Source organism: Pseudorca crassidens, chromosome 14 (assembly GCF_039906515.1).
Source record: "Pseudorca crassidens isolate mPseCra1 chromosome 14, mPseCra1.hap1, whole genome shotgun sequence".
Taxonomy (NCBI): domain Eukaryota; kingdom Metazoa; phylum Chordata; class Mammalia; order Artiodactyla; family Delphinidae; genus Pseudorca; species Pseudorca crassidens.
Window position 1 is genome coordinate 9,527,901 of NC_090309.1, and position 26,766 is coordinate 9,554,666.

A 26,766-nucleotide genomic window follows, 5' to 3' on the forward strand; every position below is an offset into this window, starting at 1 on the left:
ATGCCCTTGGGTGCAGGTTTCTCCAGGGGCCTCCGTGCCTGGCCGTCTGGAGGGGGCTGCTGGACGGCTTTGAGCACCCCTGCACAGAAGGCCAGCCCCAGCCTGCTTGCCTCAGAAGCCCCAAGACCGGCGAGCTGGAGCTAATGTTTTAGGGAAACCTTGTGCCCTGTCGAAGGCTTCGGACAGGCCTGCCCGCTGCCCTCTGGCTGGCCATCTGGTGGCTCCCCTTGCGGGGGACGCGCCTGGGTGCTGGGGATTGCTTGCGGCCCACTCAACTTTCGGCGTGGTGGCCTGTAACCCTGCTCTGCCTCCGGCGCTGACGTCACCCCGGCCCTGGTACTAGAGTGCGCGCTCTCACCTGGCCCCTGCAGCCGCGGCCGTGCTGCTTCACCCTAACCCTCGGAGGCAGGACGTGGAGGGCTCTGAGCTCAGCTGCTCCTTTCCCTCCTCCACCGACTGGGGGTGGCCCGAGGCCCCACCTCCACACGCTCCCCTAAAGCTCCCCCCCCACTGTCCTTTCCCGGTCACACTGCATTGGTGCAGACCTGTCTGCTGTACTGCTAGCGAGCAGGGTCCTTACACGCCAGAAGGTGCATCTGAGAACAGCTCTGCCCTAAACTGAGAACCACAGGCAGAGGGCTGGGCTCCAGGATGAAGGTTAGCCTCCCTCACATAAGGAACCTGGGTTGATAGCCGTTTTGCAGCAGTTATTTCTAGTCTAACTGGTGGCCTTCTCAGGCCAAGGACAAGGCAATTTCTATTCTGTGAAAAAGCCGACAAGAGCTCCCAACAGGGGCCACACGCCCTCCCCTCACATGGGCACCTCCTGCCCTGTCCTGACAGAGCCCCGTGCACCCAGACGCTAGGGCCATGGGAGAAACAGGCGTTCAAGTCCATGGACAGGACACTTCCCATCTAGGAAATGGGGACACTTAAGTGACAAACAAAAATACCTTTTTATACGTATCAGTATTTTTTGTTCATTAAAACTGGTTGATTATCCATCACGGCCTGGTTGTTTTTTCTGGGCTGAGAGGGGCCAGTTCCTCAGAAACTCAAGCCTGATAACCATGCCGGCCTGACAGCAAGACAGGTCCCCAGGGGCAGAGCAGGTAGGCAGGGTGGTCTAGGGCTTCTCAGCCTAGACTGCCTATTAGAATCAAGAGGGAAGATTTTCAAAATCCTGATGTCCAGATGGATTAAATCAGAATCCCTAGGTTTGGACCCGGATATCAGCATTATCATACAGATAACATGCTTGTCTATGTAGGAGATCCCGGCGGCCTAGTAGTTAAGACTCCGCACTTCCACTGCGGGGGGCTGGGGGTGTGCGGGGGTGGAGCACAGGGTTGACCCCTGGTCGGGGAACTAAGATCCCGCATGCCACGCATCGCAGCCAAAAAAAAAACAAACAAAAAAACCCCACCTACAATAAGGGAGTTCCGGCAAGATCTCAGGATACAAGATAAACATACGCAAACCTTTTTTCTACATGCTAACAATGAATCTGAATACTAAAACACACAGTACCATTTGTAATTGCTAAAAAGAAAACCCACTTAGGAGTAAATCTAATAAAACATCTAAGGACCTGTATGCTGAAAACTACAAAACGCTGATGAATGACACCAAAGATTTGAATAAATGGACACGTACACATGGACTGAAAGATGCAGCTGAGTAACGATGTCAGTTCCACCCGAACTGATACACAGGTCTAACACAGTTCCTACCAAAATCCCAACAAGATTTTTCTTTGTATATGTAGACAAGATTATTCTAAAATTTAAAACTAAAACAACTCTGGAAAAGAACAAAGTGGGAGAGATCAGTCCACTTGATTTCAGGACCTATTAAATTGCTATAATAATCAAGACAGTGTGGTACCAGTGAAGAGACAGACGCATCGGTCAAAGGAACAGAACAGACAACCCAGAAATAGACACAGCAAACATGCCAAAAGATGCAAAAGTTATTCAACGGAGGAAAGATACGCTTTACAACAAATGGTGCTGAAAGAACTGGACGTCTATAGGCAAAAAAAATTTTTTAAAAGAAACGAAATGGATCACGAACTTACATACAAATTAAAACTGTAAAATTTTAGAAAAAAGACAATCTTCACAACCAAGGACTAAAGAATTCTTAGACATGACACCAAAAGCATAGTCCATAAAAGAAAATCAGTAAGTTGTAATTCACCAAAATTTTAAACTTTCGCTCTGCAAAAGAATCCTGTTAAGAGGATGAAAAAATAAGCTACAGATAAGGGAAAAAATATCTGCAAACCAAAAACCCAATAAAGCCTAGTATTTAGAATATATAAAGAATTCTCAAAACTCAGCAGTAAAAACAACAATCTAATTAGAAAATGGGCAAAAGACATGAACAGACATTTCACAAGGTGAAACAAGCACATGAAAAAATATACATTAGCCACTATGGAAATGCAAATAGAGCCCACACTGAGATAGCACTACACACCTACCAGAGTGGCTGAAATAGAAAATAGTGACAATACCAAATCCTGGAGCGGATGTGGAAAAATACTCCCACATTGCTGGTGGGAATGTACGGCTGTACAGGCGCTCTGAAAAAGTCTGGCAGTCTCTTTTAAAACTTAAATATGCAGTAACCATACGACCTGGCAATTGCACTCCTAGACATTTAGCTAAGAGAAAAGAAAACCAATGTTTACACAAGAACCTGTAATGAATGTTCATAGCAGCTTTATTTGGAATAGCCAAAAACTGGAAACCACCCAGATGTCCTTAGACAGGACAGTGAGTATATGATGGAACACCACACAGCCATCAAAAAGGAATGAGCCATTGACACGTGCAACAGCCTGGAGGAGATTCCAGAACATCATGCTGAGTGAAAAAAGCCAGTCCCAATGGTTACATACTGTAAGACCCCATTTATACAACATTCTTGAAATGACAAAATTATAGAGATGATGGACAGATTAGTGGTTGCCAGGAATTAGGGATAGTGGCCAGAGGGGGTGGGGGGGCTCTAATAAAGGGTCTGTTGGAGGGAGATCCTAGGGAGGAACAGTTCTGTATCTAGATTGCAGTGGTGGTTACACAAATCTACATGTGATAAGATGCTATAGAACTATATGCCCACATTGCACCAGTGTCAGATTCCTGGTCTTGATACTGCATTGTAACTATGTAAGATGTAATCATTGAGGAAAACTGGGTGAAGGGTACGTGGGACCTCTATCTTTGCAACTTCCTATGAATCTGTTAATTATTTCAAAGTAACAAGTTACTTAGGAAAAAAAAAAAGCAGTAGCTCTAAATGCGACTTGGTGTCGTGGATCGGATCCTGCAACAGAAAAGGGACGTGATGGGAAATCTGATAAAAGTCCAAGTCTGTAATTGACTTAATAGTTTTGTACCCATGTTAATTTTTTAGTTTCGATAAATGCACCAAGGTTATGTGAGATAGTCAGGGAAGCAGGTGTGAAGGGTATATGATCTGTGAACCCAAAATAATTTTAAAGAATAAAATCCTGATGCCTGGACTGGTTAAATCAGAATCCCTGGGGGATGGGCCCCAGGTATCAGTATTTTTAATTTGCCAGGTGATTTCCAATGTGCAGCCAAAGTTAAGAACCACTGTTCTGGAGAGAGAGAATTTTAAAGTATCTACTTCCCACCTGGGTTTGCTCCTGGAGAGAATTCCTTGAGAAAAGTCTCTCAGTGAGCATGCCACTGTTTTTTGGCCTTCATTCCCACTGATCCTGGGTAAGGACCCAAATACCTTTGGGAAAGGTTCCAGAAATCCTGCCCCCTCCCCATCCTTGGTCCCCGTGATGCCCCGGTTTCTGCGCAGCTGAAGCACTGTGGAAGGTGACTTTAGGTGAACCAGAAGGCGAGACAAATACCTTCTCGTTCCCGCTTCTCTAAAACCCCAGAGCTAGAAAAGGAAAATGGCAAAGAGCTTGAAATGTTTCAGAGATCTAAGAAAAACTCCGATGTCATGTTCTTTTTTCCAAAGGACGGAGAGGGTTCTACCTGGTTCACAACCAGCCCTGGCCGCCCTGGCCACCCTCCACGCACCTGACAGCCACACGGCGCCCCCAGGGGGGCCGCGGGCTGCCCTCCCCGGAACCCCACAACAAAGGCTTAGGTGCAGCAGAGCAGTCCCTTCCTCCCACGTGTGACCTCTTCTTAAAACACAGGAAACGACAATACTGTTAGTGGCGACTGAGCCAGGCAGGCTGAGGAGTGGCAGGAGGAAGAGGTTCCTCAGCCCCGCGGGGCCAGCGTGAGAAAGCCACCTGCACAGGAGGGAGCGGGGCTGGTGTGACAGGCTTGCTTCCAGGTTTGGCACATGGGACAGGCTGGGCACGTGCTCTGAAGCATGGCATCGTAAGGGAAGCCTGAAAGGTCACGGTGGCCAAGGCCACGGATGTGAACCCCCAGCCCACACTGGTGCTGCCAGCAGCAGGAGGCTGGCAGATTAAAAGCAGAGAGAGAACAGGTCACGGCCACAGAGAGGCGGTAACCGTGCACTCACGTGGTGGCTTGGCCAGAAGAGGTATAAACACACTGCACTGTCACAGGGAGGCTGGCACAGCGACTGGAGGTGGCACTGTTCCTTTCATTCCGTTCGTAAGCAGGCCTGGAGGGCTGGCCCCGGCGGAGCCCCATCTCCTAAAGGGGGGCAGGACCTGCTGAGGCTCCTGGCACCAGCCTCTGGTTCTGAGGGCAGCCAGGACCCGCGTCCACGAGGGCCATCTAAAACGTGGCCTGCGGGGGATGCGGACAGGCTGGCAGGAAGCCGCTCCTTGGCTCGCTCCAGTTCCCCACGTGATTGTCCGTTCCCCAGACCTGGGGCTGCCTGCCAAGCGGTTAAACTCCCGGGTTCCGCCCAGGGCTCTCCTCCGCCGGGAGGCCGGGTCTGCTGTGGCTGGACCCTAGAGGGGAGAGGGAAAATCGGCATCGGAGCCCGAACAGGCAGCGGGTCCCCTGACCCCAGGTGTTCAGTCCTCTTTAGGACGGGAAGGGGCAGGGGGGCGGGGGGCCGAGGAGCCTCAGGCCTCCTCGGGAGACATCGAGGCAGAGCTGGGAGCGTTTAGCTAGGAAAATGCTCAGCCTCGTGAGAGAAAACCACTGCCGGGACGGATGCCATCACTGACAGGCAGGGCTTCTGCCGGTGGGGGGCCGAGGCCATAAGGCCAGGCAGGAGGCGGCTGCCCAGACAACACAGCAGGCGCTGGAAAGGAGCTTTTGTTTCCAAGGCTGAGCAGGCATTTCATGGTCCCTCCTGCCCTCCAGAAAAATGAGAAGTAGCAACAAGGGACAGGAAGCAGTGCCCCTCACCTGGGGGAGAGGTCTGCACGGCCCCCAGCAGCTAACAGGCTGGCAAAGGAAAGCAAAGAGAAGGTAAAGTAAAAGGCAAGACATTTACCTTGCGTGTTGTCTTAAAACAAAAAATGCTCACTAGTCCACAGTCAATTATCAACTGCAGTTTCCCAATGTGCCAAAGAGGGAAAGGCCTACTGGGAAAGCCAGAGAGAGGAGAGGGCAAGGGGGGGGGGAGGGAGAGGGGGGAGGGGGGAGGGGGAGGGGGGAGGGGGAGGGGGAGGGAGGGGAGGGAGGGAGGGGGAGGGGGGAGGGGGAGGGGGAGGGAGAGGGGAGGGAGGGAGGGGGGAGGGAGGGAGGGGGGAGGGAGGGAGGGGGGAGAGAGAGAAGACCAGCTATGGAGCTGCTCCGGCAGAACCGCTCCGCTCGGGCAGCTTGGGCAGCACCGCAGAGTCAGGGCCGCGGGGGCGGGAGCGGCCCAGGAGGCCCGGCGTCAAGCTCGGACTCTCCCTGGGAATCCCGCTCTGGGACTGATCGATGTGGAGGGGGTTTTCCGAATGTGAAGCGGCGGACCAGGGTTCCGGAAGGTGTTTCTGTAATGGGCCAGTCTTCTTAGGCTTTGCAGGCCTCGGGGGCAACGAGGCAACTCCACCTGCAGCCGAGTACAATCCCTCAGCAGATGGGCACCTCCAGTAAAACGTTCCGAGAACAGGCAGATTTGGCCCTCACGCCATTTGCCGACCCAGCTGAAGGCAGCTCAAGATCATCGTGCTTTCCAAGCATTTCAGACACTTCTCTGCTGAGGAAGCTGGAGCCAGTCACCCAGAGGATGGCTCTGACCTGCACCGTTTCAGCAGCGCCCCGGGGACACGTCCAACACGTGTAGCAACACTGAGCTCCCGGGGCAGCGAAGCAACAGGTTAACAGAGATAAAGTGCAAGACCCTGAGGGCCGCCCAGGGCCAATGTCAGGCCGCACACTTGGGGGCAAATCACCAACATCACGACTACAGAACAGGGGCTGCTTGGTAATCCGTTACAAAGAGGAAATGACCCATGAGCCACTAAAAACGATTCAGAGGACTGCCTCACGAGCCACTGAAGCCACAAAAGGATTAAAAAACCTCTGGGTATGTGATAAAAGATGAAACGAAAGGAAAAACCAGGATTCTTAGATTTAAGTTTGTACCTTATACACAACCTGTGCAGTCAGAGTAGCAGATGGAGGAAACCCAAGCCAAAAGGCTCACACTTCGAAACACAAAAACGTCCTGGCCTTCGAGACCCGAGTCTAACCTGATGGTGCGAACCTGATGGTGCGAACCTCTGTGTGAGGGGTGCCTCGCAAAATAAAAGACCGTCACAGCGGGTAAACAGAGGCGCGGGCTCCGCCCTAAGAGGCGAACGAAGGGTCCGTTCATTCCAAAAGGACCGCGACCAGGCCCGGATCCAGGACCCAACTCAACCCCCCAGGGTCCTTCACCAGCACCGCAGATGGGGCTCGCAGGAGTGGAGCCACCAACGCAGCTCAGGAAGCACCTTTCCATTATAAAAACACGTTTCCCTTCTCAAACGTGGGTCCGGTAACCAAGGTGCATCGAAGCCAGAGTGCCCGTCTCTCCCGGCCTCCGACTTCACCTGTAAGATGGGCGTGACAACTACCACCTCTCAAAACTTCAGGGAAGTTTGCTTAGATGAGTCAGGACGAGGAGAGCCCTTAGCACAGTGCTTGGCATGGGAAGTGTTCAGTTAAGAGCTCGGCGTCCCCACTGCAGGGTAAGGGGGATGGAGCACAGGCAGTCAGGCCCCTGCAGTTCCTTCCACGGCCTCTCCCAAGCCCCGCCAAGCCCCGGAGGACCTCAGACCCCAACCTAGGAGCTCGGTCAGCATAAAAGTACCTTCTTGAATAACAAGGACAAGAAAGTTCCCTGATGTGTTTTACCACTCCCACCCAAAGCCCACCCTTCAGAGGCTCCTTTTTTATTTTCCCTCCTTACACTCTAAGGGTGGGGTTTCCCATCCCACTCTGCAAAGTCTGTTTCTTCCTGCTCCCAGTGGAATGCCTGGATGGGACCGAACGCCACAGGAGGTGCTCTTCTGGGTTTTGGGGATGGTGTCCACCAGCCACCTACCTTCAGAGCCAGGCCCACTGGTGACCCAAATCTTCACTTTCTAGGTGACCTAACCCTAACCCCAAATGACCCAATACAGCACCTTAACGTGACCATACTCCCACTTAGCAACTACGGTTAACCCTTGAACAACTCAGGTTTGAACTGCGTGAGTCCACTTATATGCGGATTACTTTTCAATAGTAAATACTCCGGCACCACACAGGCTGTAGCTGGTTGAATCTGCGGACGTAGAACCACAAACACAGAGGACCGACCACGTTATACACAGATTTTTGACTGCGCAGAGGGTTGGCGCCCCTAACCTGCTGTTGTTCAAGGGTCAACTGTATTCTCTAATTAAATCAACCCACCCTACAGGCCCTGGAGAGAAAATGCTGACTTACGTGCTCCTACTCAGAATGTCAGCTGACGTATAGCTCAGCGGTGACGAGTTATTAAAAACACAAGAAGGGGGCTTCCCTGGTGGCGCAGTGGTTGAGAATCTGCCTGCTAATGCGGGGGACAGGGGTTCGAGCCCTGGTCTGGGAGGATCCCACATGCTGCGGAGCAACTAGGCCCGTGAGCCACAACTACTGAGCCTGCGCGTCTGGAGCCTGTGCTCCGCAACAAGAGAGGCCGCGATAGTGAGAGGCCCGCGCACCGCGATGAAGAGTGGCCCCCACTTGCCACAACTAGAGAAAGCCCTCGCACAGAAATGAAGACCCAACACAGCAAAAATAAATAGGTAAATTATTAAACTCCTACCCCCAACATCTTCTAAAAAAAAAAAAAAAAACACAAGAAGGGAGAGAGAAAAGAACGGGGAGACAAAAGGGAAAAAGAACAAATGTAGGGCAGGGCGAGGGCAGAGAGAGCAGGTCTGTGTGTGCAGCCAGGACGGCAAAGGGCACGCTCGCCCTGGGGTCAACGCCGCAGGATGCAGCCGCACGGGGCTCACCTGTGGCTGCGGCTGTCTTGTCACCAAGGAGCCGGGTCTGGCTGCCTGGGACGGCCTGGAGGTCCGCGTTCTCAGGGGACTGCGGCACGGCCTGGGCTCGGGTGGCCAGGAGTGCATTGAGGTACTGCAGCCGCGTGACCTGGGGCACAGGAAGCGTTGCAACTCGTGCAGCTGGACGGAGATGGGGAGGTGAGGGGCCACACCCCTCCCTCCTGCCCTCAAGCCCCCAAACCAGGGGTGGGGGGTGGGGGGGTGCGGGGCAGAAGCGTTGTTAACATCTCCAAGGAAGCTGGGCGCTTAGGCCACCAGCAGACAGAGGGGCCAGGCCATCCACCCTTCACAGCAAGTACAAGGTCTTGCTCTGGGAAGTCTCAGATAGACTCAATCAGAATTTATTCTTAATCCATTCAAATGTGTGACCAGCTCGTCTAGCCCTCGGGGACGCAAAGCTGGTTAAAAGCCAGCACCAGTGAGCAGCCCAGACGGTCACCTTGATGAGCTGCAGGTCAGAGAGGGCCCTCACGGTGTAGTCAGGACAGTATGCAGACAAGCGGGTGCCTTCGGCGGGCTCGGGCAGCGGGTCGTGGCGGATGGACTGGAGCGAGGACACCGGGGACTGGTGAACTATGAGAGGACAGTGGGTGACGGAGCAGGCCAGCCCCACCCAGCCTCTGAGATCCACCCCACAAGTCACCCTGGTGAGGGAATACAGCCAGGGGCTCTGAAAAGGATGGCAAACATGCTCCTCCTGGGAAAAGTTGTGCAGGGGTGGGGAGAGCAACAAAGATGAGCCCCGAAGAAATGCTGCCCCACCCCCATGCAGCCCGCAGACGAGAAGGGCCAGCACGCCCCAAGGCAGACTGCCTTGCAGGAGGCACGGGATCTGCAGGAAGGACAGGCCGGACGCGGGGCACTGGAGAGCCTCGACAACGCCCATCCCGCCGCCGACCCCTGCCTCCAGCTCTGGGACGGCTGCAGCTTACCCGAGGACGGCGCCGTCAGGGCGGACACTCCATAGTAGGTGAAGGCCCCATTCTCGAACTTCAAGCCCTCTTTCCCGATCTCCACCTCAACCCTGCCCTGGGAGGTCGGGGAAGAGGGGGAGGAGAGAGGGACAGGGAAAGAAAGAGGTGGACAGGTTATCCTTCCTGCCAGCAAAGAGCACAAGGAGAAAGCACCGACCCCACTTATCCAGGGCGGGTGCATCTGGATCTTCCTTCCTCTTCTCAGACCCTCCCCACTTCCTAAGCAAGCGGCGGGCTCCAGGCCGGGCTCGCAGGTACCTGCAGGATGAGGATGAAATAGTCCACCGGCTGGCTGCGCTGGTACAGGTAGTGGTGGGCGGCCAGGCGGTCGCTCTCATCAAACCTCACTTCCTGGTTGACGCTGGGATGCTTCAGCAGGTGCAGCAGGACCTTCTCGGAGATTCGCAGTGGGCTGAATACATCCACCTCTGCCCCACAGGGGAAACAGGTGCGGGGACAGTGTCCACCGGGCCCAGCGCAGCCCGTGTACCCGCCCGCCTCCCGCTGCATGCCTCGGCTCCCCCAGCCTCCCACAACACCCACCCGGCCGCGGCTCTCCGCCACCCACAGAGGAGCCGCCTTCAAGTGACCCGAGCTAATGACAGGGCGGCAGAGAGAGTCGCCAAAGTTCTCCTGGACACCCTCCTGCTTACTGGGAATTGGGGGGGGGGGTCTCCTGCTCCACTGGCCGGTGAGCAGGGACGAGGCCCACCCTCACCCTCACCTCGGGAAAGGAAGCGCTGGGTGGCCAAGAGCAGCTGAGGCGAGATTTTCACTTTATAGTCATCGTCAGACACCTTGAACAGGGAGAATTCCTCTTTCTGCCTGAGAGGGGCGCTCAGAGACACAGGCTTCTTCTTCACCACGGTGTCTCCTGGGGCGGGGAGAAGAGGGCCTGCTTAGGCTCCAGCAGCCCTCCATCAACATGACTGGACCAAGGGGCACGTTGCCTCTCCCTCCCCCCAAGGCCTCGGGGCTCCTGTGGGGGGACAGCATCAGGGCACTGCTGTCTTGACAGCACCTGGCGGCCACTCCACCCAGGCAGTGATCTGGTGCCTGGTCGGAGGGGCGGCAGCTTGCATTCCAGCGATGTCCCGAGAAGTAGCAGAGAGGCCTGCTCCCTCCTCGGAGCTGGGAGAAGATAATGCCGATATGATGGCAGACAGCTTATGTAAAACAACAGGCCCCTCGCTAGAAAGCACACGTTTGAGGATTATTGGTGCCAAACAGGCGCTAACCCACAGACCCCGTGCCTACGGCAGTCTGAGATGCCAAACCAAAATGCTGCATTTGGGGGACAGACACGTGGGCAGAGATTCACTTCCAAGATCACAGGGCGGGCAGCTCAGTGTCCCAGGGGGCCCATGTGAGGCCCGCCGTCAAGCATGGGCTCTGTGTCTGCCCTGCAGACCGCAGCTGCCATCCCAAGAGTCAGGCACTTCTAAAACACAATCACAGGCCCCACGATCATCTGTTTGGGGAAGAACCTCTCAGCAGTAAAGAATGGGCTTCTCTGAGAAGACACTTCTATACAACAGAACAAGAGAACGCAAACGGACCAAGGAAGATAAAGACTGGGAAAAAGCCCGTTAAAGGCAGAGCTCCGGGCAAGCCCTGGGACTGCAAAGCCACCCATGGGACACACCCCCGTGGCTCTGCGTCCAGGCACACGTGTGAGCCCTCCCTCCTGCAAGGGGCAATCCCGGCCTACGCAGGGGTGAGGAGACGGGGCCTGGGTACATGACGGCTCTGACCCGAGATCCAGCCCCGCTTCTGACAACACGGAGACCTGCCATCCTCTGATACACACGTCTCTGTAAGCTCGAAAGACCGGCTGAGCCAGAAAAGCGCCGGGGCCACGACTCACGGTAGTCTTCGGACTCGTCCAGGATCTCGGACTTGATGATCTCCTCGATGACGTCCTCCAGGGTGACCAGGCCCAGCACCTCGTAGAAGGGGTCACCTTCGCCCTCGTTGTTCACCTTCTGCACGATAGCCAGGTGGGACTTACCTGCGGGGAGGGACACCTGCGTTACAGCTTGCTAGGGGGCCTCCTGTTTTCCTTAGTCCCATGTGACTGGTCCACCACAAGGACAGAGGCTGATGTCTATGTTCCCACAACAGGCCAGGCACCAGGAGAGACTCTTCCTAGGTGCCCGTGAGGAGTAAGCCTTGGACCCCATGTCCACCTGCCCAAGTCCCCCCAGGCAGCGGCGGAGCTGGAGTCACCCCGGGTCTGTGCGACTCCACGCCGTAAACGTGGTTTAGACAAGGATGCATCCCGACCAGAACAGACACCGTAAACAGCCGCAACCGGACCGTGGACACAGGGCGCCGACACCAAAGACGCTGGCTCCCCGGGGACAGTCTGAATGCGGAAGCTGAGAGGGGCCACCCCGCCTGAGTCTCCAAAGGGAGCGTTCCCAGTTCTGAAGGCTGCCCTGTATTTCCAGAAGCCGAGGTGCATGGAAGTCACCCAGGGGATGAAGATGATGATAATCGGCCAGTTAGAGCCCAAACTGTGCGGGAGGAAGAGCAGGAAGCTGCAACTCTTCTCCTTCCTCCTCTGCATCCTCCTCAGGTGAGCTAACTGCTTGTTTTACGAGAAAATGTAAGCTTGAGAAAAGCCCAGCCTCAGAGTGCTGGGGAATGTTAGGGAAACTTCAAGAATATACTGTTTCAAGTAAGTGCTTTTTCTCCATAAAGCTTTATGCTTGTCCAAAAGCCACAGAATGTGGGACTTCCCTGGCGGTCCAGTAGTTAAGACTTCGCCTTCCAATGCAGGGGGTGCGGGTTCGATCCCTGGTCGGAGAGCTAAGATCCCGCATGCCTCAGGGCCAGAAAACCAAAACATAAAACATAAGCAATATTGTAACAAATTCAATAAAGACTTTAAAAATGGTTCACGTCAAAAAAACCATTTAAAAAAACAAAAAGAAACAGAATGCAAGCCATACAGGTAATTTAAAACTTTTGAGTAGCTACATTAAAAAAATTAAAGAGACAGAAATGAAATTAATAGTATTTTATGATCAACTCAATATAATCAAAATATCATTTCAACATGCAGTCAATATAAACATATGAATAGATATTTTTCCTTTTTTGGGTACTAAGTCTTTGCTATCTGGTGTGTGTTTGGCACTCACTGCACATCTCAATTCAGACTGGTTACCGTTCAAGAACTCAGCAGCCACTTGTGGGTAGTGGCGACTGGACTGGACTGTGCAGGTCTAGGATATGGCACTGAGAGCAAACTCATCTCAAGCATGCCCCCACCCCTTTTTAACAGTATTTTTTTTCACTGAAGTACAGCTGATTTACAATATTGTTAGTTCACACTGTGTACAGCAAAGTGTTTCAGTTATATTTTTTCAGATTATTTTCCATTATAGTTATTACAAGATTTTGAATATAGTTCCCTGTGCTATACAGTAAATCCTTGTTGCTTATCTATTTTATGTATAGTAGTTTGTATATGTTAATCCCACACTCCTAATTTATCGCTCCCCCCTCCTTTGGTAACCGTAAGTTTGTTTTCTAGGTCTGTTTATGTTTTATATAATTTGTATTATTTTTTAGATTCCACATAAAAGTGATATATAATATTTGTCTTTCTGTCTGACTTACTTCATTAAGTATAATATTCTCTAGGTTCATCCATGTTGCTGCAAATGACATCACTTTATTCTTTTTCGTGGCTGAGTAGTATTCACTTGCATATGTACCACATCTTATTTAACCATTCATCTGTTGATGGACATTTAGGTTGCTGCCCCTTTTTATTACTAGTGAATAAAGCATAGGGTAAAAGCCGGCCTGGACCTGCATGTAAAGGGGTGCTTGCTTCAAGAATCCTTTGGTAAAGCAAAAAGTCAAGCTCACCTCTTTGTGTGAATCCTACTTTACATACCTTGGGTTCAATGACAATGTAGTGATTGGGTTTAGAAGCGCATGCTTTGGAAGCAGCTGGCATGCCTCTGCCTCATTCTTTCAGCATCCGTGCCCCCTGCCCCGCCCCCAGTAATCAGGTATAGGAAGACCTCTGCTCCAAAGTTGGAGGGAATGAAAATGTCAAGAGTCAAGCAAAAGCTATTATTATTAGACCACTAACCAGATGATCAAGAAAGGAAGGAGGCTGTAAAAGGATAAAAAGATCACATTTACTGCATGTCGTCAAATCCAAGATGTCATCAATCATGAGACATCCTGGTTACAGAGATGTTAAAATACAAAAACAACGTGCAACTGAGAACTGAAGAAATGCAGTACAGGCCTACGTCATTTCAATGTGCTTCGCAGATACTGCTTTTTTTTTTTTTTTTTCCAACAAACTGAAGGTGTGTGGCAACCCTTCGTCAAGCAAGTCTGTCGGCACCATTTTTCAGACAGCATCTGCTCACTCTGTGTGTCACATTTCGGTAATTCTTCCAGATTTTCAAACTCCATTATTATCTGTTAAGGCGATCTGTGATGTTACTATTGTAATTGTTTTGGGGGAGCGCCACCAACTGCACCCACATAAGACGGGGAACTTGATAGATACTGTGTGTGTTCTGACTGCTCCACCAACCGGTCATTCCCTGTCTCTCTCCCTCTCCTCTCCTCTCTCCCTGTTCCCTGAGACACAATACTGCAATTTAGGCCAATTAATAACCCTACAATAGGCTCTAAGTGTTCAAGTGAAAGGAAGAATCACAGGCCTCTCATTTTAAAACAAAAGCTAGAAATGATTAAGCTTAGCAAGGAAGGCATGTCGAAAGCTGAGACAGGCTGAAAATTAGGCCTCGTGCACCAAACGGCCAAGTCGTGAATGCAAAGGGACAGTTCTGGAAGGAAATTAAAAGAGCTACTCCAGGGCTTCCCTGGTGGTGCAGTGGTTAAGAATCCACCTGCCAATGCAGGGGACACGGGTTCAGAGCCCTGGTCCAGGAAGATCCCACATGCTGTGGAGCAACTAAGCCCGTGCGCCACAACTACTGAGCCCACGTGCCACAATTACTGAAGCCCGCACACCTAGAGCCCATGCTCCGCAACAAGAGAAGCCACCGCAATGAGAAGCCTGCGCACCGCAAAGAAGAGTAGCCACCGCTCACCACAACTAGAGAAAGCCCGTGCGCAGCAACAAAGACCCAATGCAGCCAAAAATAAATAATAAATAAATAAATAATTTAAAAATTTTTTTAAATAAATAAGAGCTGCTCCAAAAAATAAAAATATACAAACAAGCAAATAAATGTGCTACTCCAGTGAACATGTGAATGGTAAGAAAGCCAAACAGCCTTCTTGCTGATATGGAGAAAGTCTGAGTGGTCTGGATAGAAGATCAAACCAGCTACAACGTTCCCTTACCCAAAAACCTAACCCAGTGCAAAGCCCCACCTCTCAATTCTATCAAGGCTAAGAGAGGTGAGGGAGCTGCAGATGAAAAGAAGCTACCAGAGATCGGTTCACGAGGTTTAAGGAAAGCCGTCTCCATAACATGAGAGTAAGGCGAAGCAGCAAGTGCTGAGGTAGAAGCTGCAGCAAGTTACCCAGAAGATCTAGTTAAGATCATTAACGAACGTAGTTACACGACACAACAGATGTTCGACGTGGACAAAACCACCTTATATTAGAAGAAGATGCCATCTAGGACTTTGACAGCCAGAAAGGAAAAGTCAAGGCCTGGTTTTAAAGCTTCAAAGGACACGCTGACCCTCTTGTTATGGGCTAATGCAGTTAGCAGGTGATTTTAAGTTGAAGCCAATGCTCACTTACCATTCCAAAAATCCTAGGGCCATTGAGAATTACGCTAAATCTACTCTGCCTGTGCTCTATAAACTGAACAATAAAGGATGACAACACATTGGTTTACTGAATATTTTAAGCACACTGTTGAGAGCCAATGCTCAGGAAAAAGATTCCTTTTCAAGTAGTACTGCTCATCAGCAATGCACCTGGTCACCCAAGAGCTCTGATGGAGCTGTATAAGGAGACTAATGTTATTTTCATGACTGCTAACAAAACATCATACTGCAGCCCATGGATCAAGGAGTAATTTCAACTTTCAAGTCTTATTAAGAACTACATTACATAAGGCTACACCTGCCATAGATAGAGATTCCCCTGATGGATGTGGGCAAACTCAATTGAAAACCTTCTGGAAAGGATTCACCATTCTAGATGCCATTAAGAACATTCATGATTTATGAAAAGAGATCAAAATATCAACACTGATGGGAGTTTGGAAGAAGTTGATTCCAACCCTCATGGATGACTTTGAGGGGTTCAAGACTTCATGAAGGAAAGTAACTGCAGATGTGGTAGGACGAGCAAGGGAACTAGAATGAGAAGTGGAGCCTGAAGGTGTGACTGAATTGCTGCCATCTCAGGATAAAACTTTAATGGACGAGGAGTTGCTTCTCATGGATGAGCAAAGAAAGTGGTTTCTTGAGATGGGAACTACTCTTGGTAAAGATGTTGCAAAGACCGTTGAAATGGCAACAAAGGATTTAGAACATCATATGAACTTAACTGATAAGGGGTTGTGGGGTTGGCAGGGTTTGACAGGACTGACTCCAATTTTGGAAGAAGTTCTACTGTGGATAAAATGCTATCAAACAGCGCTGGGTGCTTCAGAGACATCGCTGGTGCACGGAAGAGCCAACTGATAGAGCAAGCTTCACTGTCACCTTAAGAAACTGCCACGGCGACCCCAATCAGCAGCCACCACCCTGATGAGCCAGCAACCACCAACACGGAGGCAAGACTCTCCACCATCAAAGTTTATAACTCGCTGAAGGCTCAGATGGTGGTTAACATTTTTTAGCCATAAAGGTTTTTTAGTTTGATTTTCTGCGGGACCACGCTGCACAGCATGTGGGATCTTAGTTCCCCAACCAGGGATCAAACCTGCTTGCTTACTTGCTTACTTTCTTATTTATTTATTTATTTTTGCGGTACGCGGGCCTCTCACTGTTGTGGCCTCTCCCGCTGCAGAGCACAGGCTCCGGACGCGCAGGCTCAGCGGCCATGGCTCACGGGCCCAGCCGCTCCGCGGCATGTGGGATCTTCCCGGACCAGGGCACGAACCCGTGTCCCCTGCATCGGCAGGCGGACTCTCAACCACTGCGCCACCAGGGAAGCCCTATGATATCTTTTTCTGGTTTTGATATCAGGGTGATGGTGGCTTCGTAGAATGAATTTGGGAGTGTTTCTCCCTCTGCAATTTTTTGGAAGAGTTTGAGAAGGATGGGTGTTAACTCTTCTCTAGATGTTTGATAGAATTCACCTGTGAAGCCATTTGGTCCTGGACTTTTGTTTGCTGTAAGATTTTTAATTACAGTTTCAATTTCATTACTTGTGATTGGTCTGTTTATATATTTTCTAATTCTTCCTGGTTCAGTCTTGGAAAATTGTACCTTTCCAGGAATTTGTCCATTTCTTCGTGGCTGTCCATTTTATTGGCATATAGTTGTTTGTAATAGTCTCTTATAATCCTTTGTATTTCTGCAGCGTTGGTTGTGTGATTTTTCCTTTTTCATTTCTAATTTTATTGATCTGAGTCCTCTCCCTTTTTTTCTTAATGAGTCTGACTAAGGGTATATCAATTTTGTTTATCTTCTCAAAGAACCAGCTTTTAGTTTTATTGATCTTTGCTATTGTTTCCTTCGTTTCTATTTCAGACGCGGAGTTAGCATCTCCCCACAACTAGGGCGCCTGCCGTCTGCTTGTGGGGGACTCTGACCCCCAAGGAGACGGGAGGAACCCCAGAGTGAACTGGTAGGACACAGCAGGAACAAGGGGGGAGGAGAAGTGGAGGCCAGACAAGATCAGCGCCCCTGAGGCCAGGAGATCAGGAGAGGCAGGTGGGAGGGACTCTCCAGGAAGAGCAGGAGAGCAGTGGAGGGCAATCGCATGGCCCACTTGGGCCGGGGAGCCTGCTGAGCTCCCAAGCTGGTTCTGCCCTCCAAAGCCCCATCCAGGCTGTGAGGGTCCTGGGGGCACAGGAGGGAGAACAGGGAGATCAGGAGAGGCAGGCGGGAGGGGTCCTGCCGGAGGAGCAGGAGAGGACCGGAGGGCAACTGCCCCGCCCACTCAGGCACAAGGAGCCTGCTGAGCTCCCAGACCAATGCCCCGCCTTCCAAGGCCCCTCCAGGCTGCGTGGGTCCTTGTGGGCATAGGAGGGAGGCCAGGTGGGGATCAGGAGAGGCAGGCAGGAGGGGCCCTCCAGGAGGAGCAGGAGAGGAGAGAAGGGTGTTTTCCCCACCCACCTGAGCCCAGGAAGCCTGCTGGGCTCCCAGGTGAGATCCCCTGCCCTGAGACCAGGGGTGTGGGGCCGCCTGGGCTCCTTCTGTTCCTTGAGCCTAAGCCCCACCCCCCACAGCCCCCAGGGCCTTTTCCAGCCCTGTGGGTCCTGAGCATAGGCCCCGCCCACCACCCAAACCTCGCCCTTGCTTAGGCCCCGCCCTCCACAGCCAAGGCCTTCCCCCACCACCTTTTTTTTTTTCTTTTCCCTCCACCTCTTTTTACTATTGTGGTACTGATGTACCTTCCCGTTGTTGACTCATCTATATTTTTATTTCTAACATATCTAACTATGTTATCTGTTAGTTTCCTAGTCTAATTTTATTTTTTACTTTGTTATTGTTTTTTATTTTTTATTTTTGCCACCACACACTGCTTGCGGGATCTTGATTCGCAAGCCCAGGGTCGGGCGGAAGCTCCGGTGGTGGGAGCTCCGAAGTCCGAACCATCGGACTAACAGAGCATCTCATTCATCAGAGTGAGGTCTCACAGAGTTCAGCACCAAGACCCAGCTCTACCCAACAGCCTACAAACTCCAGTGTTGGAAGCCTCAGGCCAAACCAGTAAAACAGGAACACAATCCCAGTCATTAAAAAAAGAGAGACGGCAAAAAATGTCACAGATGAAGGAGCAAGGGAAAACCTACAAGACCAAATAAATGAAGAGGAAACAGGCAATCTACCTGGAAAAGAATTCAGAGTAACGATAGTAAAGATGATCCAGAATCTCGGAAATAGAATGGAAGCACGGATTGAGAAAATACAAGAAATGTTTAACAAAAATCTAGAAGAACTAAAGAACAAACAGAGATGAACAACACAATAACTGAAATGAAACATACACTATAAGGAATCAATAACAGAATAACGGAGGCAGAAGAATGAATAAGTGAGTAAAGACAGAATGGTGGAAATAAATGCCAAGGAGCAGAATAAAGAATGAAAAGAATTGAAGACAGTCTCAGAGACCTCTGGGACAACACTAAACACACCAACATTCGAATTACAGGGGTCCCAGAAGAAGAAGAGAAAAAGAAAGGGTCTGAGAAAATATTTGAAGAGATTATAGTGGAAAACTTCCCTAACATGGGAAAGGAAATAGTCACCCAAGTCCAGGAAGCACAGAGAGTCCCATACAGAATAAACCCTAGGAAAAACACCCCAAGACACATATTAATCAAGCTAACAAAAATTAAATTCAAAGAGAAAATATTAAAAGCAGCAAGGGAAAAACAAAAAATAACATACAAAGGAGTCCCCATAAGGTTATCAGCTGATTTTTCAGTGGAAACTCTGCAGGCCAGAAGGGAGTGGCAGGATATACTTAAAGTGATGAAAGAGAAAAACCTACAACCAAGATTACTCTACCCAGCAAGGATCTCATTCAGATTTGATGGAGAATTCAAAAGCTTTTCAGACAAACAAAAGCTAAGAGAATTCAGCACCACCAAACCAGCTTTACAACAAATGCTACAGGAACTTCTCTAAGCGGGAAACACAAGAGAAGAAAAAGACCCACAAAAACAGACCCAAAACAATTAAGAAAATGGTAATAGGAACATACATATCGATAATAACCTTAAATGTAAATGGATTAAATGCCCCAAACAAGACAAAGACTGGCTGAATGGATACAAAAACAAGACCCATATATATGCTGTCTACAAGAGACCCACTTCAGACCTAGGGACACATACAGACTGAAAGTGAAGGGATGGAGAAAGATATTCCATGGAAATGGAAATCATAAGAAAGCTGGAGTAGCAACACTCATGTCTGATAAAATAGACTTTAAAATAAAGACTGTTACAAGAGACAAATAAGGACACTACATAATGATCAATCCAAGAAGAAGATATAACAATTATAAATGTTTTTGCACAACATAGGAGCACCTCAATACATAAGGCAAATGCTAACAACCATGAAAGGAGAAATCGACAGTAACACAATAATAGTAGGGGACTTTAACACCCCACTTACACCAATGGACAGATCGTCCAAACAGAAAATAAATATGGAAACATAAGCTTTAAATGACACAATAGACCAGATAGATTTAATTGACATTTATAGAACATTCCACCGAAAAGTGGCAGAATACACTTTCTTCTCAAGTGCACATGGAACATTCTCCAGGATAGATCACATCTTGGGTCACAAATCAAGCCTTGGAAAATTTAAGAAAACTGAAATCGTATCAAGCATCTTTTCTGACCACAACGCTCTGAGATTGTAAATCAATTACAGGAAAAAAAACTGTAAAAACACAAATACGTGGAGGCTAAACAGTGCGCTACTAAATAACCAAGAGATCACTGAAAAAATCAAAGAAATAAAAAAATACATAGACACAAATGACAGCGAAAGCACGACCACCCAAAACCCATGGGACACAGCAAAAGCAGTCCTAAGAGGGAAGTTCATAGCAATTCAATCTCACCTCAAGAAACAAGAAAAATCTCAAATAAACAATCTTACCCTACACGTAAAACATAACTTTTATATACACTGAGAAACCAAAACACTTGTATGACTTGCTTTACTGTGGTGGTCTGGAACTGAACCCACAATATCTCCAAGGCATGCCTATACTTAGGGCTTGCTTACTGCGTGCCAGCCACCAAATGCTTTATTCATTTATTAACTTACCAAACCCTCTGGCAACTCTATAAGGCACATATTATTATTTTCATTTTACAGTTCACAGAGAAAACTGAGGCCAAAAGAGGTTCAGTGACCCTGCCAAGCTGGAACCCAGGCAGCTGGCTCTGAGTCCACTCTCCTAACACCCCCCCCACCCCACTCAAGTGACTTTCACTGAGGAGAACAAAAGACTGAATCTTAGGAGCCCCCTCCCCTCTGGGAGATAGGCATGGTGCCAAGTTCAGGGCCCCACTGAAGAGAAGCCAGCAGCCCTCTTTAGGGGCTCTACCATCCTGGAACAAAAATTAAAGGCGGAAATGCCCACATTAAGTTCCTTCCCCGCTTCCCAGGAGGAAGGGGCTAGGGGTCCCTGGGGAACTGTCTGCCCATTCCTGCTGAGACAGAGGCACTGAATGAGGAACGTGGCATTTCCAGACGCTTCCCACCCCTTGGTGTTTGGGCTGGAATGGCTCACACCGGCAGGCAGGCAGCACTGCTACGAGGGCCCCAACAGCTCTGCCACGGGATACAAATCTGTTAGGCCACATCAGGAAGGCTGAGGCTCAACACACAATGTGGGTCAACGGTCTTCTGGGATTTCGGGAGCCAAAGCCCAGGTTCTAGATGGCCATCTGGGAGCAGAGGACCCACTTCAGCCCCCTTCTTCCACAAAGCCAGTCCCTTTGGCAGGTTCCCTACAGGAATGACTAAGTTCTACCTTGCTTTCAAAACTTCTATAAAATGGGCGCAAGGTTCTCAGTGATGAGATGATTCAATAATGAATAGAAGAAAGAAGAGCCCTCGCAAGGTCCCCCAACAGTGGCCACGGGATCTAACCTTAAGGCAGGATGTCTGAGGGGTCCAGGAGGCAACCAGAAAGAAGTGAGGGGCACACAGAGAACGGGAAGCTGGAGGGATTCAAGCTTCTCATCTGACAGGATAAAACGCCCTGAAGATATGGGGCCCCCTGGCTGGCTGACTGCAAACACGGACACAGGCCCCAAGACAGGTGCCGTCGGCTCTCCCCGCGAAAGCTCTACAGAGCCGCAGGCCAGGGGGAGATGATGGCACACCTGCCGACGTCGACCAGGAAGCTCTGAAAAGCTCTAGAGTTCTGATTTTAGTTAGCAGGCTCGAGAACGCTCACAAACGACAGGGATGCTAGAGGACCCTTCCATAATGCCTATTTTCTAGGACATTCCTAATAATGCAGTTGGCGATGAAATTCCTCTGCCTTCCCTCTTTAGCGTTTTTTTAAAAAAACTGTCTGAACGTATCCTGTGAGAAAAGTACTATGTGACCATCCCTCACAGATGTCTGAGCAGGTCTGACTCTTCAGAGTTGGGGCAATCCTTTGGCTTCTGAAAGGCAATGAACCACAACTCAGGGTTTAAAGCAGACTCCGAAAAGCGCACCCATCCTAATCCCTCCTTTGGCTGAATGTCCTTGAGGTCACTGGGGGTTGTCACTGGGGGTTGACAAAGAAGGCAGGGGTTAATAGCTTTAAAGAAAATACATGCTACCTACTACACCTCCAAAGTACGCGCTCCCCCTGGCAATGCCTGCACAAAACAATCAGCTGTCACCTCAAGTCTGCACAGTGACTGAGGGGCACCTCACCGGGGAAGGTGCCTCTCCCAGACTATACAGTTCCAAAACTGTGCTCTGAAGGAGAGAAAGAAACAGGGCCCAGAATGGCAGTAACTGCCAAGATGCCAGGGCCTCCAGCGTCGGGAATTCAGAGGGACCACCGTCTCATACACTCGGCAGAGAGACAGGAAGGGGATCGGTTCCTAAAACCGCACGCACCAGGGAGGCTGCGATACGCCCTTTGTTCATGAGCAGAGGAACGATGAAGAGTGTTAGACTAACGAGGACTTTAGTGAGGAAACGTAAAGCGATCTGCCAAAGGACTGCACTGCACGAGAGCAGAGAAAGCCCAGGATGTCACAGGAAAGACGTGGCCATCTTGCCCTGAGAATGGCCCTCACTCTCCACAGGAGGCAGGAGGCCGAGGGGACTGAAGAGCCCCCCATTCAACCTCCAGACTGCACCCCTCCCGCACCGCCTTCTAGAAGGAGGCTCTCCAGAGCCGCCCCAAGGCCACCACCCCAGAACAGAAGCAGCCTGCACTGGCCTTCCCTCCCTACCAGCAACTTCCTACCAACACTTCGACCTAAACCCACTCGACTCCCCCATCTTAAGATCCCCCATCTTAAAACCAAAGAGCAGAAGGCCTCCTGCCCGCCCAGCCTCTCCCAGCCACTGCCCCCTGGCTTACGCTCTGCAGCCATACCTCCCGGAAGGCCCGTCTCCTTGGGCTGTCGTGCTTCAATCCCCAGCACCCCACTCCATGGCCCCACAACTGCTCTGCAAAGGTCAAGGGTATCCTGGTTGCTGGATCCAAAGGACATGACGCCAGCCTCTCTCCTGATCACTCTCCTTCCCTTAGTTTCCAGGGCGTTCCCGGGTCTGGCTCTCCTCCGCAGCCCCTCCTCTCTGCCCTCCACCCCTTCCCTGCTGTGCCCCTCTTTAGGCGCCGCTTCCTAGGACCACTTCAACACAGACGTCCAGATCCTTCCCTCCTGCTTGGGGCTTTCACTTGCATCTCACTGCACATCAACTAATCCTAGGAGCCTGCCTCTCGGGCCACTGCAGAGCCACAAATTCCCGTGTCCAGAACGAACTCGTCTGCCTGCCACCCGCCACCGCCCCCAAGCCCTCTCTTCCCTGCGTGTGCTCTGCCTCAGGGAAGGTCAAGGCCACCACCAAGCCAAAATGCATATTCATCCTCAGCTCCTCTTCTTGCCCCCCAGTCCCTGGGCTAGCCACAAAATCCTCCTAAGCCCACCTTCAAATGCCCTCTTGGGTTACTCCTCTCCAGGCCCGCTGTGCACCCCCGTTCAGGCTACCACCACCTCTCACTGGACCCCCCAACCACTGGGACCCCCCAACTGTGGTCTCCACACCAGTCAGTGATCTGTGCAAACCACTCGGATGGTGCCACGCTCCGCTCAGTCACCGCCCTGGTGGTCAAGCCCGGCCTCCCCAGGGCCTCAAGCTGGAAGGCGGCAGGGGCAGGATGGTACCCTCCCCTGCTGACTCCAGGGCCTGCACGGCTGGCCACCAGGCCACGAGAATCCCCACTGCCTCAGAGACTACAGTACTACTCGGAGACAGAGTACTTGCTACTGGGGGGTGCTGCCTGGCCCCCGACCCAGGCTCCTCTCCCCAGTGAAGGGCTGCGTGGCTACTCTCTGAAGAAACATCCAGGAGCTTATCAGAGATTCTCTAGCAAAGCAGCCAGGGCTGCCCATCAAAGTCTCCCACCGAGATCCCCAGATACAGTAATAACAGTTACTGCCTAACTTCAACACCCTTCAGCAGGAGGTGGTGCGCGAGAGCGCCCACTAGTGACCTCCATACAGCAGTGCTAATGCAGGAGTAACATGGTCACTACTGCAGAGCTTGGCCTCCCTGCCCTGACAGTCAAGGGACTCACAGGGGCCTGGAGACTTCACAGCTGCCAGGAAGATGAGGGGGAGCTGCTCAGTTCTCCGCCGCAATTATTCAGTCTTTAGGGTGAAGCTCATCCAGAGTCCTGAGGTGTCCCCAAGCCCATCCTGCAGTTCAGGTGTGAAAAGCCTGGCTAGTGGCCAAGTGTCCTCTGGGGAGGACACCCATGCCCAACAACGGAGAGGGAGACTGCAGGGGAATCCAAACCTTCACAATGCGAGAGTCTCAGTTTTTACCAGGGTGAAAGGAGAGGGTGAAAATATGGAGTTAAGAGAGAACTTGAGACATTACTCGGGGTTTAAAAAAAAAAAAAGTAATGGGAGACTAATTGGTATCCATCAAGTTGCTTCTGGTGAAATTACAGTGGAAGTTTCTTCCACACCTGTAGAAAAACATTTACCAATCATTCCTTTTCCCTTCCTTTTACCAATCAGGAAGGTACCAGCCCATCAGTGACCTTAACAATGATGCCCTAGAAACATCACAGGACCAGATACTTTTATATTATACGTGTGCAGACAGCAGCGTCCAGGTACCTGAAGACTATACTCTTCTATGTTCTTTCCGTTTCTATCCAAGAGTTTGGACCTGCTACAAAGCCAAAGGCCACAGAAATGACCTGGTAAAGAGCTGGAGAGTTAGAGCCAAGTAGACATACCTCCCCAAACTGGGGGCCTGCCAGGAGAAGGGGACTTTTCTGTCTATAGCACTGTCAGTTTCAGAGCCACAGCCTTTAAATGATATTTCGAAGGGTCATTCGGAGCTGCAAAGCCATCCTCTTCATTAAAAGGGACCTTAGAGGCTTCCCTGCTCTCCACGAGGGTGGGACCCTTCCCCACAAGCTTCCCTAAACCCCCACTCCTTCTGTAGGGCGCTGACATGCGAGTCCCCTCCGCGATTCCCCGGCCGTTACCTCGTTTGAACTCCTCCAGGACGGCGTCCAGCTTGGTGTCGTTGAAGACGAAGTGGAGTGGGTGGCTGTAGAAGCGGGTGATTGTGCTGAGCGGCGTGCAGTCTTCGGGGTCCACGAAAGCCAAGTCCTTGAGGTAGAGCATGTCCACGATGTTAGAACGCTCGTCCTCGTACACGGGGATGCGCGTGTGGCCGCTCTGCATGATGCTGGCCAGGACGCCGAAGTCCAGCACGGTGCTGGCGTCCAGCATGAAGCAGTCCTCGAGGGGCGTGAGCACGTCCTCCACGGTCCGGCAGGGCAGCACGCCCTTGCTGAGATCGCTGTAGGGGTCGCTGCCGCCGCGCGCCAGTTCCAGCACGCGCTCGCGCAGCCGCCCTGGCCGCGCCGCCAGCTCCAGCAGCTGGCCCACGGGCAGCGCCACGGGCAAGGTGAGCAGCACTGCCAGGCGGCTGAGGATCAGTGCGCGCGGCGCCAGCGCCAACGTCCAGCGCCCGCTCACGGCAGCCGGCACCACCTCGCCCACCAGGAACACGAGCCCCGCGCTGCCGAGCACTGCAGGCACGGCGCGCTGGCCGGCCGCGCGGTACAGTAGTACCGCCAGCGCCGCCTGCGCCAGGCTGGCCAGCAGCAGCAGCGCGCCCAGGGCGCAGCCGGCCCAGCGCCGCGCGGGCTCCAGGCGCCGCGCCGCCGCACGCTCCGCCTCCGAGCCGCTCTCGCGCAGCACCTGCACCTCGGCTGGCGCCAGCGCCAGCGCGCTCAGCTGCAGGCCCCGCGCCAGCGCCGCCAGCGCCAGCAGCCCCGCCGCCCCCAGGCCCAGAGCCCAGGGCGGCGCCGCCTCCTCGGCTGCCCCGCCGCCCGGCTCCACACGCACGGCCAGCAGCGCCGAATGCGGGCGCACGGCCTCGGCGCGCAGGCGCAGCAGCGCGCGCCACTCGCCCGTGGGGGCGGCCGCCTCGCCGCTCGGCTCCCCGCGCACCGCCAGCAGCGCCGAGTGCGGGCGCACAGCCTCAGCGCGCAGGCGCAGCAGCGCACGCCACTCGCCCGTGGGGGCCGCCGCCTCGTCGGACGCCGCGGCCGGCCCGCCCTCGGGGCAACCCGCCCCCTCAGGGGCCACCCAGGACCAGGAGCTGTTGGCGAAGCCCGAGCCGAAAAGGCGCAGGCGGAAGGTGGCCTCCGGAGCGGCCCGCATCTCCCCTCCGCGCGCCCACCCCGCGCCCGCCGCTCCGTCCTCCTCCAGACAGACACCCAGCACTCGCGGGCCCGACGCCGCCTCCCCGGCGGCGTTGCCCAGGCAGAGCGCGGCGAGCAACCAGCCTAACCGACCCGCCGCCGCCATCGCCTGCTGCCCCCTCTCGGCCTCCCGCGCAGCCTACCCCTCCGCCTCCCCCGGGCCAATCGTCGCCAGCCCTGGCGCCTCTTCCGCCAATAGGCGGCGGGCGGGGGCGGGCCCCAGGGTCGGACTAGGCTGCGCCGGGGAGTAAACAAGCCGCGGCGCGATCCCGGGGCGGGTCGGGGGCGTGGGGCTCTCGGCCCCGCGGGGCTCGGCCGCGACTCCCGGGGCTGCGGCTGGGGCTGGGGCTGGGGCTGGCTGGCGTCCGGAGGGCGCGGAGCGGCGAACTGGCCCCCCTCCGCGGGCGTCTGGTTCTCACCGGCAGTCGCCGCTCACCGGGAGGCCGGGCCCGTGCTTTGGGAAGTCCCTGGCTCGGGACTCGGGTCGCAGAGCGGAGCGGCGCTTCTGAAATTGCAGGCAGAGAATTCAGCCAACGGAGATGGGCCGTTTTCTCAGAAAGGGACCCCCTGAACCACTGACCTAAAGGGCGAGAAGGGCTGAAAGAACCGGTGACTGGGCATCGGAAACCAAGGTTTATTGGAAGTGTTTCTTGATCGCACCCGATTCTGCTATAGGTCTGGGACGTGACACACAGCCCCTGTCTTAAAGGAACTTGCATTCCTGCCAGGGAGAACGATGGTGAATACGTACACGCA

The 26,766-nt window shown here is 52.4% G+C and overlaps 1 protein-coding gene across 9 annotated transcripts; it reads right to left on the bottom strand.

Annotated features, from left to right (window-relative positions):
• Positions 1-525: 525 nt before the first annotated feature.
• CNNM3 (cyclin and CBS domain divalent metal cation transport mediator 3) lies at positions 526-26,155 on the bottom strand. 9 transcript variants are annotated; one of them, XM_067704255.1, is made up of 8 exons: positions 24,781-26,154; positions 11,285-11,428; positions 10,142-10,291; positions 9,676-9,845; positions 9,376-9,472; positions 8,883-9,016; positions 8,393-8,531; positions 526-1,150 (listed from the first exon to the last, which is right to left on the bottom strand). In XM_067704255.1, exons 1-8 carry the CDS (start codon positions 26,114-26,116, stop codon positions 1,137-1,139), a joined length of 2,184 nt encoding a protein of 727 aa, XP_067560356.1. In that variant the 5' UTR covers positions 26,117-26,154; the 3' UTR covers positions 526-1,136. The 9 variants fall into 9 exon arrangements, with proteins under 9 accessions (XP_067560356.1, XP_067560354.1, XP_067560348.1 ...); XM_067704253.1 differs by having other exon boundaries at positions 8,393-8,563; XM_067704247.1 differs by lacking the exon at positions 526-1,150 and adding an exon at positions 2,713-4,933 and having other exon boundaries at positions 8,393-8,563.
• Positions 26,156-26,766: the final 611 nt, after the last annotated feature.

What these genes read in the sequence shown, in the direction of transcription:
- CNNM3 (XM_067704247.1), bottom strand. Translation starts at nt 26,116, where the DNA reads ATGGCGGCGGCGGGTCGGTTAGGCTGGTTGCTCGCCGCGCTCTGCCTG. An exon ending in ATTTCATCCTCATCCTGCAG is followed by an intron (nt 9,473 to 9,675) that starts GTACCTGCGAGC and finishes CCGACCTCCCAG; the next exon opens with GGCAGGGTTGAGGTGGAGAT. An exon ending in CTGACCTGCAGCTCATCAAG is followed by an intron (nt 8,564 to 8,882) that starts GTGACCGTCTGG and finishes ATCTCCGTCCAG; the next exon opens with CTGCACGAGTTGCAACGCTT.